At 31.7% G+C, this 11,447-nt stretch overlaps 1 protein-coding gene across 1 annotated transcript; it reads left to right on the top strand.

The window, feature by feature from the left end:
• Nucleotides 1–1,354: 1,354 nt before the first annotated feature.
• Nucleotides 1,355–9,018, top strand: LOC119835629 (sodium/potassium/calcium exchanger 4-like). Its single transcript, XM_038360570.1, has 9 exons — nucleotides 1,355–1,509; nucleotides 2,742–2,957; nucleotides 3,490–3,626; nucleotides 4,427–4,597; nucleotides 4,847–5,069; nucleotides 6,005–6,118; nucleotides 6,450–6,683; nucleotides 7,392–7,493; nucleotides 8,118–9,018. The coding sequence occupies exons 2-9, from the start codon at nucleotides 2,813–2,815 to the stop codon at nucleotides 8,447–8,449; spliced, it is 1,458 nt and encodes a 485-aa protein (XP_038216498.1). The 5' UTR covers nucleotides 1,355–1,509; nucleotides 2,742–2,812; the 3' UTR covers nucleotides 8,450–9,018.
• The last annotated feature ends 2,429 nt before the right edge of the window (nucleotides 9,019–11,447 follow it).

Here is an 11,447-nt window from a genome sequence, read left to right as displayed (position 1 = left end):
AATCAATTGTCAAATCAAATCAAAATCAATCACGGATTTTTAAATATAACATCGAAAATTTAATAACCTAGTAGTTAATAGGCGTATTGATTTTATATTTTTGCCATAATTATTGCTTTAAAAATATATTGCCTGTACTGCAAATAAAAATACAATAGTAAATTTGTTAGGTCGTCCTCCATTTAGGTTGAAGCTGATAAATGTGTTGCATTGTCTCTCGCATTAGGACATTATGGGCTTTTCTTTATCTAGAAATCACGCGAAGGTATTCTTTCAAAGTGAACCTGAAGTGAAATGAAAAGAAAATTTAAAATTTGGTTTTAACTCAGATAACGCACGTTGATCAATTTATCTCCAAGGACGTATATCATATTTTATAACGCTATTAACACGCAACCAAAGTAATGCTAATATTATTATACAACAAAACATAATAATGTCATAGTGGATAACAATGATATATGGGATTCGGGATCGATTTAGTGGGATTAACTACGCAAACAGATTACACTCATAGCTAGTGAGTAGTTTATTTTTGATAACTCGGGCTACCCAACGTGTCCCATATAGCGAAGAGGTAAAAAGTTGGTGTGATTAATGGATTTTGCAGTGTGGACTTGTATTATTCATTTCTTTTTTCATGTCTCTTCGTAATTAATTGACTTTCGGCGGTTTAAACTGTTTTAAAGGTATATTTAGTTCGATTGTATTACAAGGATTTTGTCCGTGTAAAATTAACAACAATGGAAAGAATAAATCATAAAGCATAACGCATTAGAGTACCCATGGAATTGGAATATTACCTTGTAAAATATTACTTTAAGGTGTGTTTTTTTATTATTATTTCGTTATATGTATATAACATTTAAAATATGTTAAATTTTTTGTGTAAGGACAACTGAAAATAATCCAATAACTTACAAATAAACATGATGTTATATTTTTAATCTGAAAATATTTGACATTCCATGACAAACATTGGAATGACATTACACGCATAAATTTTAAGCAATATTAAATTTAACAGTGAAAATTCGTTCACAATTATAGCGAGCGAGTTGACTTTAACCAGGCAAAATATCTGCGCTATTGTCTTAATAATGAATTCATCCATTACTACTTACTACGTTTTCGCCGCTTTATTAAATACTATGTTTTTATTTTTCTACATAGAATTTAATATATTCATTCTTCTGCAGCACTAATCGCCAACATGGTTTTCTGTTCTGTGGTAAATACTAAACCAAACACAATGCAACCTTGCTTCATTTTAGTTAATTACTGTTACCATTATTTCCTTTGAATCTTATCGTTATGTTATGAGGAAATGTCTCTCATTGCAGTATTAGCCCTGTATTGGAAGCGTTGTCTTATAATACAATATAGATATATATTTTGAAACTGTATGTGTTAAGTTTGTGATAAAGGTCTTTGAATATTCAGTTTATATTGTGCTTTATGTTTTTATTTCGTAGTTTGTGATATATGTTTGTTTACGTCTGAATTTTGGTAAATATAATGTATTTAATAATATATTCAATGAGGATTTGAATACTCAAAAAAATCTTCACTCTACTGTGAAATTTTGATCTTATGAGCTCTTTGGAGTATTCCTATTATTATTATTGTTTGAATCATCTTCATTTTAACTATTTACAATTTCATTTTTATCCGCAATGCATGCACATATTTATTATATTTTTTTACAACACTTTATATTAAAATGTTAAATACATTCTATTTAAACTCAATTCATTGTAGATACACAAAACATCTCAAATAGTATACAAAATAATTGCGTAGCAAGCATTCTACACCTACAGGGACTCGTATTATTTACTAGCTATCTGCCCGGGCTTTGTCCGTGGTAGATGTAAAGCATATATCAGTTATAAATCTCGTACGTATACAACGGTAACAGAATTTTTGATCGGAGGAGAGGTACTGATATTATGGCGGTCAAACAAATAAACTCTTTAGATTTATATTATTAATATAGAATTAGATTCGAAATATATTTGTCATACCCATTGCTATGCTAATTGTATACTATGTATTTATTTAGAAAGAATTATTTCTATATCTTCGTTTTTAAATAGTCCGGCTAATTGGAAATTTAAGGTTCGCCTATATCGAACCTATCTGCGAAGTTAGGGTAAAATAGTTGTTGTCTATACTGCTATCAATGTTGTATATTTATATATTCAGCGTATGCTTAAATATGGAACTATTCTATCAATTCAGGTTATCTATAAATCACATCATGTTTTTAATAATTGTGAGCAGTTAAAAATTAAGATTGTAATAAATATTTATTGGTAAATATTCCCAATTTTCTAGTTCATTATAAAAATTATCTAGTTCATAATTCGGAAATAAAAAGAAAAAAACAACAAATTTAAGGTTAATTGTGGAAAATCAATTGAATGAGAATATTGTGTTCTTAATTTGAACGATAATAGAAAAAGAAAACAACGTTGTTGACTTTATTTTGTCTTAAGCAGTAAATCGAAAGTTCTCAAAGAGTCACATGTTTAGAAAAATAGGACCGCCATAATATTGCCGATTCCTCTTAACTCCAGAAAACTTCCACGGCACTGTCCTACAATTCTATCGATAACATCAAAATTTCCAATTCAATATTAAATCCAATAATCACAAAACCAATCAAATCGTCAAAAAGTCATTAAATACCTAACTATTTAATCAATTATCTCTTCTAACCTAACACTACATTTCAGATGTAACCGAAAGTCCGCTTCTGACAGTGACTAACAAACATGGTGAAGAAGTGTTCATAAGCGCAGACCTTATGAGGAAGTTAAACGAGGAGCTGGAGACGTGGCACTGGACCCCTTGGTTACGGACCAGGACGGAGATCCACGACAATATACTGACGGAGGTGGCGTGCCCCAGTGGCGATTCGATTGACAGCTTCCCAGATAGCATATTTGACGGTGAGCTTTAATGTCATGCAACTGTTCCCCCGAATACCAGCGATATTGGCGGCTTTTCTTTCTCCCAGTCAGGCCGTAACCTATTTTTTAAGGGCACTTGTTCACCTATAAATTGGTAATCAAAGGCAAGGACATCTAATTGTGTTATAAAAATTAAATAAACAGGTGAATTTATGCACGTGTGTGCTAGTGTGCTAAATAATACGTTCTGAAATAGATATACAAAATACAGATTTTCATGCAACTCAGGCTTTTTAATTCTTTGTGTCTGACATTTTATTTGCATGATAGTCTATCAAACGCGCGATTTTCCACATCTTGTATTGGCCAAAGCATGGTGTTATAACGCCTATTTCGATAGTGTGCTATCTTCCATCTATAAAATATTTTCTTTATTTTTTTTTTATATTTATGTTATTTGTGCTAATATATACGTATTATATTGGAAATTTTGTTCTAATCCTAAAATATCATAACAAACAGGCTAGATTAAGATATGTTATATATTATATTAAGAACCCCATCTCCACAGATGAGCAGCTGCGACGTGGAGGCTTCCTCCTATATGCTCTATTCGGTATATACGCCTTCACTCTGCTGGCTATCGTATGTAATGACTACTTCATACCCTGCGTCGAACTTATATGTGAAGATCTGAAAATACCACAGGTGAGACAACGAATAAATATTCATTTTATATCACGCTTACCTGCACAGCTTCTGAAGTTACTCTAATATCTGAACGTGTCTTTTATTGCAATTAATTTTCGAAAATTTGCATGAGTAAGTGTCAAACGGGCTACTTGGTAAAATAGACTTAAGGTCTGGTTTACCATGTGGCTTTAATTATATTTCATCTAAAAGTTTGTGACACAAGAGGGAAACTCTCTATATTTTTATATCTTTGATGATGATAATAGTGATTGTGTGGTAAACGGTGGTAAACGTTTTCTAACCGAATAAAAAATTAATGTTAAAAATAGCAAGACAGACAACCTTAGAATTAAGATTTATAAATCTTCAATATTGACATAATTAAATGAATCTTCAATGTTTATTCTCGTCACAATTAGCCGTATAGGTTTTACTGTTTTAAATTGCGTATATATATTAGAATATACATAGCTGAAGAAAATTAACATTAGGGTAATACGATGTCTCTTTAAGAAATAGTTTATAACAGGATATCTGAAAGTTGGTAACAAGCTAGCTAGAATTAAACTCCGTTATTTCCGCCAACGTATTTAAAAGCCCCAGAATGCTCGTTGGGAAATCGTGAGTTATTTTCCTGAATCGGATCGAATTGTATAGTCGCATGTTTTCTCTGTCATTAGCTGTGTTGAAATACGGTGCAATTTATATGATTAGAGTTTCTTTCGATGAAAATAATAAAAAAACTGAATAGGAAAATGTAGTTAAATCATGTTTGGCGCCAATTTTTGAATTTGGAATCTCTTTTATATTTTTAGAATGTGGCTGCGGCCACTTTCATGTCGGTAGCGACGTCGTGTCCAGAGTTCTTCGTGAATGTGATATCAACGTTTTTGACGGAATCCGACATGGGTATTGGGACCATAGTCGGATCCGCCATTTTTAACATATTGGGAGTCGCCGCAATTGGTGGCCTTGCTGCAATAATGGTAAGATAGAAATTTAATACAATTTCGTGTTAACAAATATTCTTAAAAAAATAATGTAATTTTTTGTAATTCAGAAATAATATATATACTAATATACACATATTTAATTCACAAGAGTTAAAAACCATTTTATACATTTCATCGAATTAATAACGCAAAGGATAAAAACATCAATTACCTAATGAAAATTTACATTGAACACTTCCAACCAATGAGGCGTCGGAAATTCTAACAGCTGTCTAATTTCAGCCAATCACGATTGAGCGTCGGCCGGTAACGAGAGACGCATTCATATACATGGTGAACGTGAGCGTGCTCGTAGTTATCGTGTGGGACGGCCAGGTGGAATGGTATGAGGCGTTGGTACTGGGCATCATGTACATTCTGTACTTCGTCGTCATGTTCAACAGCATGCGAATGTTTGCACTGTACGATAGAATTATAGCGTCGATATGTAAAAAGAAGCCCGAGTGTGAGTATCATACGCGATAAATAAACTTTAACTGAAACAACTAAAACTAATTTAAACTCATCAGTTTTAACCTCTTTGGTTATAAGAAGAGTGCTAAACCATGTCTAAGCTGTCTGTATGGAAGCGGTTGTTTAAAGGCAAGCTATTTGCGTTTTGCAGATCAAAGAAAATATAAGAGTTATTTCTTATAGAACGTAGTTTATTCAATATTATTTAACAGATATATAACATCATTTTGTAATGGTTATTGACAGAAGAATATTTTCTTGAAATAATAGCTTAATAACGCCAGTGTTAACGAATGCTCTGTACAGAGAGGTAATATATATGCTAACCACTCATTACTACAATAAATTATTATAAAGAAAATATATTACCGAAAATATGTTGTACCTTTCCATTGAAGTAACTGAATTTTGATTAACACAATGTTCTATAAATTACCACAAGTACTCCTATAATGAACACAAATTCCCCAACCTTTCTTCTTTAAAACTGTTCCAAGAATTGCAGTAAAATGAATAAAAAGTATGCAGTCTTCATTGAACTAGATTTAGTACAAAATAAGTATTCACATTTTCTGTGTAAGAGCTTAAGCATTTAAAAGGAAACGATAACGACATCATTCGAATGGTTTCCACAATGTGTTTTTCCATGGTTGCTATCTCTTTAATTTTCTCAGTCTAACAACTCTTATCCTTAATCCTCGAATCCAACCTCAAAGGTCACAGTCGGTTGTTCAATTTCTTAACTGTTGAGCAAATGGATGAGTTTAATAGATACAATAGATATTTACTATTACGGATCGTCAGTCTTACCTAATACCTACCAAAATACATGATAAACATATAATTCTAAAATTTACATCTTAAAGCACGTTATCATGGAACGTTACGAAGATTTTGATATTAACCCTGTTTGTTATTTTGTTGCAGATATTGTATCCACAGACGGAAAGCCAGTCGAGGATGGAGTCGATAACAAAGGTTTTAGTAACGATATCTCAACTGGAAATGGTGTTTCAAACGACAAACCTGTTGAAGAAAAAGGTAATTTTCAATTGTAACAAATTTAATACTTGTGCTCAATAATGAATTTGTATATATTTGTTATATTTCTATCTTAATTTTTAAGTTTTGTACCCGTAGGTGACGATAATATTAGATAAGATGTTTGCAAGGATTTGCCATTCTTAATGTGAGGCAAGTCTGATAAAGTTTTGGAACAACAAAACATAAATTACAAAAAATTACGAAAATAAATTGATGATATCGATAATGATACGTTAAACATTTATGATTACCATCATGTATATTAAATGATCGATAAAAACAAAATCACATTAGTCATTGTTACTCACCAATGTTGTATGTTTTCCAGTTGAACCCGTAGAAGAAGTAAAGAAACCAAAAAAGAGCGTCTGGAGGTTCCCAAAAGAGAACTCCACCTTGTACAAGGTTTGGTGGTTCTACGCCTGGCCTCTTAAATTAGTTCTGGGCTTGACTATCCCTTCACCTATCACTTACAAAAGATTCTACCCTCTTGCCTTTATAATGTGCATTATTTGGATCGGTGGCAATAGTTACTTAGTTTCTTGGAGCATGACTGTTATTGGTAAGAAGTTTTTTTTTGTCATAGCATATGCGTATGTATATACATAAGTATAGGTAGTTTTTCTGCGAATGTGCTGTTCGCATTTAAGACGTAAGAGATACGAAAAGGATTGATGACAGGAATGTAGGGTGGGGGAAAGGATACTGGCGTCCTACTCCCCCACTCATCCTATCAGACACATTCGCGTTTTCGCGGCATTCGCGTGCTAGTACTTTATGCTGATTTTTTGTGGGGCTGTGGTACCTACCCTGGTGCGAGCTGGCCCAATTCGTGACAAACTGTGCTCGACTCCCAAATTTTCAAACATTTAGTACTTTGAGTTTTCAGAAAATTTTCTCAGTATTTCTGTTATGTCTTTTATCAGTTTTAACAATTGCTTAACAGTCGCGTGCATTGAGAAGTATGTGCAAACACTTCAGCATAACAGCGGATGACATTGGCCCAGTCTTCGATCAATAAAACATGGCCCAGTATATATTATACATGAAAGATAGAACCCAATATTAAAATAAGATAGATATTCTTTAAAATGCCTTTAAATACGTTTAATTTGATATTCATTATAATTTTATTTTGTCATCCCATTTTAGTATTACACTCAATAATAAAAAAAGGAAAAAACAGGAAATCATGCATCAAATAGTAAAATCCTTATGAATTTTTGACTATATTAGCTTTGAGTCAAATGTTATAAAAATTTGGTTGCAGGACACACATTCCTTATCCCCGAATCAGTGATGGGAATGACGTTCCTTGCTTTCGGTGGATGTCTACCTGAGGCCTTATCGATTTTCATCATGTCCCGGCGTGGTATGTAATCCTATGCTTTCTGAAGCTACTTATTATTTCTCTCACTTATAGTACCTACTAATTTAAGCGAATTAAGAGTAATCCTATAATTTTGTCTTTAATTTCATATGATTATTTTTAAATGAATACTTGAAAATTTTAGCGAACTTTAAACTTGATATATTATGTGTATAATGATGTGTTGTGTTCATAATTTTGTTTTGGAAACGTTAAAGCAATAGAACGTTGTAAAGATATTAATTTCTAAATTTAATTTATCTATTTGGCGATGCTCACAGATATAAAAACCATTCCATATCTACACTTATAAATTCGTTAAAGCGTATCTACATATAAATACATTTATCAGTTGATACAGATGATATAAGTGTTGTAAAAAAGCGATTAATTCGCCTTTAAATAATAATTCGTTAACGCTTGTTAGATGGTATCAATTCTAGTGTAATGATGATAATTCAAAATTTTGCATGCGAGATTATATTAAATATATATGTGTATCATATGCTGCTGCGATATTTTTCTTTTTGCCAATGGACAATTATGCGAAATGGAAGCGCTTGCTTTGCGATTTTATCACTCTGAAATTCCATGACTCCTTACTAATGTTCCGTTCTTTTGTTACAGGTGAGGGTGGTATCGGTGTGTCAAACGCGCTAGGTGCGAATTCATTAGCAATCTTGTTTGCTCTGGGAGTACCGTGGTTGATTAAAACTCTGACATACCTCGCCCAAGGCGCTGATTCAACAGCTGTATACATCAACTCTGCGGGAATTGATTTCATTGTCGGCTCATTATTGGTCGCAGTCGCATGTCTTTGGCTGACACTATTTATCGGAAAATTCCAACTTCGGAAGACTGTTGGTTTTGCGCTTCTGGTCTTATACGTAATTTTCATCACCTTCGTCATCTTAGTCGAAATGGGCATCATTCTTCACACCCATATTGCTATATGTTGATAATTTAGTGACGTGTAGTTAGCTGTGATACGTTAACTTTTTTTAATTAATGTATGGTTAACAATGAATTTTAAGTTATATGCAATCAGCATTGACGTTGTTCTTCATACATTTTCATCAAGACAAGCGTTTCTGTGATGAAATTATGTTTGTAAATATGTTTTAGTGTAAGCTTCGGCCTCTTTTCTAGTGTACAGTTATTGTTTTTATATACTTGTTAGTATTGAAATTTGAATTACAATTGTATCGTGTAATTCTGAGATGATATTATTGAACATTGAAGGATTTCAATTATTTGCAGCAGATCTGATTATAATATGGAGACACAAATGTGATTGACTGTAATGACTGAGTTGATGTCTCAGAGAATCAAATGGTTTTATAAAATGTGGCTTGAGGGTTGGCGTAGTTGGACAAATGCAAGTGGTGGCAAAAGGATCAGTCTTAGGTCCTGTAATGAATTTAATTTTTAAATTGAAAATGAAAACTTTATATGATTTTAGAGTTGTAATGAATTAAGCCCCCTCTACCTACGTTCGCCCTTGAGAGCAATTAATAAAGTTGAATAGAGGAGAATTACAAAAACGATGAATTACAATTCAAAAGTTAATAAAATGTTAGTAATTTGCATTGCGTTTTAATTTTTGTTTTGTTTTGATACTTTGAGTGATTGTGTGCTCTTTACTTGAAACTGTCTCAGTAAAAAGTAAATTAAAATTTATACTTACAGTTACTCTTATTTTCTTCTGTAATTATATTACAAAGGTTAAATTAGATCCAAATTTCCTGTTTACAGCATCTAAGGCTATCAGGCAATTATTCATACTATTATTATAATGCGAAAATTACTGTCTGTTACATGATTTCTGCCCACTGAATGTATTTGAATGTGAAAAAAAGTGTGCTGGATAAATTTTGATTACTGATAAATATTTAATGATATTCTAAACATAGCAAAAAAATTGTACGTGCATCCAAACAATTGCACCGCATAAGGTAAATCTTTCTTTTAATTGTTCGTTATCATACTTAAACGCCGTGTGAATTTATAATTCTTTTTATATATTTATGTGGGAGTCTTTACTCTTCTTGGAGGATATGTTATATGATTTTTTCCATGAAAACAGTGTGAAAATCGGTGTCACAATTCTGACCCTTATTGCAATGTCAGCAGCATCGCAGACGGCAATATTTACAGAGTCTTCACTTATCTGTGATCAGGTATGTTATAACTCCTGTGCCATCATTCACCTTACTTTATCTTTTTGACGGTTTAACTAATTTGATTTTAAAATGATATCCGTGCGCCTCATTTGTTTTGATAATTTGATAACCACTGATAAGATTGTTTAATTAATCAACTAATTAGCAGTGATTAACAATCTATTTGAAAAAGGTTTTGATTCCGTGACAGTGGTTTTATTAATTTAAATAATTGAATTGAATTGCTATCTGTCTTTGTAAAAACAGATTTTATTTGACATAATGTTCGATCTTTTAACAAAAAGTCTCTATAATAGAAATCGATGTAAATTTTTTTATTTTTAGCAATACAACGAAACCGTCCTTAAATATCAGAACTAGACTACCGTGCATATAAAAAAAAATGATCATAAAAATCTGTTCACCCAGAAAATGTTATGAGGTAATAAACACAAAAAAACGTAATTGATAACCTCCCCCTTTTTTTAAAGCCGGTTGAAAAATGGCGCTCATCAGATTCCTTTTCCGCTGTCAAACATTTTATATATTTAATTTCCATTTCTCTGATTAAACCTTTCATTGTCTGTTATTAAATAGTTACAGATCATAAGTATAATTTATAATACATACTAATTGTATAAAACTGAAGAAATTGTTTTCTGAACGCGCTACATTTCTTGGGAACAAATGTTTTTGTGTTATATTGTATAGTTAGATAGTTGTTTATACAATAGAAACTTTTCTTTCAGATTTTTTTTCAACATTGACTTGAAGTGTTATGTCATTTGTATAGATGATGATAAAAGCACATTTTTATATGAGATCAGGATGTCATAAATAAAACACGTATTTTATTGTATATTTAATATCGTATAATTAAGATTACAACCATCTCAGGCGTCAAACGACTCCTTACAGTCTAATACAATTCAAAATGGACGTGGGTCCTTGCCTTTTAAAACTCATTCCATTAAACTTAAGTGTCCTCTATATGCTCTTATAATTTAAACACCAATAAATTTTATAATTATTTAGATGATGTTGAAATAAGTACGTATTACTAAATTTTAAGTGTGATTGAAAATGTTTTTGGTTGAAGTTAAAATAACATTACGTTAAAATAAAAGAAATCATTGCATAAAAATCATAAAAATTGTAAATAAAATAATAGACCAATTCAGGTGCATACAGATATGCAGAGACTTTGTTTTAGAACTCAAAATCGTTAATTGATATAGGTAAAATAAATTGTAAATAAAAGGAAATGAACTCGCAAGAAAATGGATTTTGATGACATATCTGTTGAGCATTTTGATGAAAATCTACAGCTCAACTGTAAGCTTATTGTTTGAAGTAAACTTACATAAATCCATTAATTTCTAGGCCTTAACTTCCACCTTCTACATAAGTAAAGGGCCTATAAAATCAGCGAACATTTTCAAATCACACGAGGTCTTAAATGTAATAAACTAACGTATAACTGCGAAATACATGTGTTTAAAAAGCAAGGTTTACAATAAATTATGACTATTACACTCAAGTTTTGGTGCAAAGTAATCAATCTTAAGTAAGTAATAGGTGGGACTAATTCTGCTAACATATTCTTAAGAACAAACAAGTAATAATGCAGAAAAATCAAAGTGACTAGTAAGAGAGGGCCAATTTAAAATCATTCACATATTATACCAACCCATAAAATGTCTTATAAATGGTACGGTGCTTTAAGAACTCTGCGATTACATTTAAAACTTCCCCATTTTAAACGCAAAGGCTCATTCATCCGTTCGTTTGAAGA

Source organism: Zerene cesonia, chromosome Z (genome assembly GCF_012273895.1).
Source record: "Zerene cesonia ecotype Mississippi chromosome Z, Zerene_cesonia_1.1, whole genome shotgun sequence".
In the NCBI taxonomy this organism is placed as follows: domain Eukaryota; kingdom Metazoa; phylum Arthropoda; class Insecta; order Lepidoptera; family Pieridae; genus Zerene; species Zerene cesonia.
The sequence above is the reverse complement of the archived record's forward strand: the minus strand, read 5'-3'. Positions and strand labels throughout refer to the sequence as shown.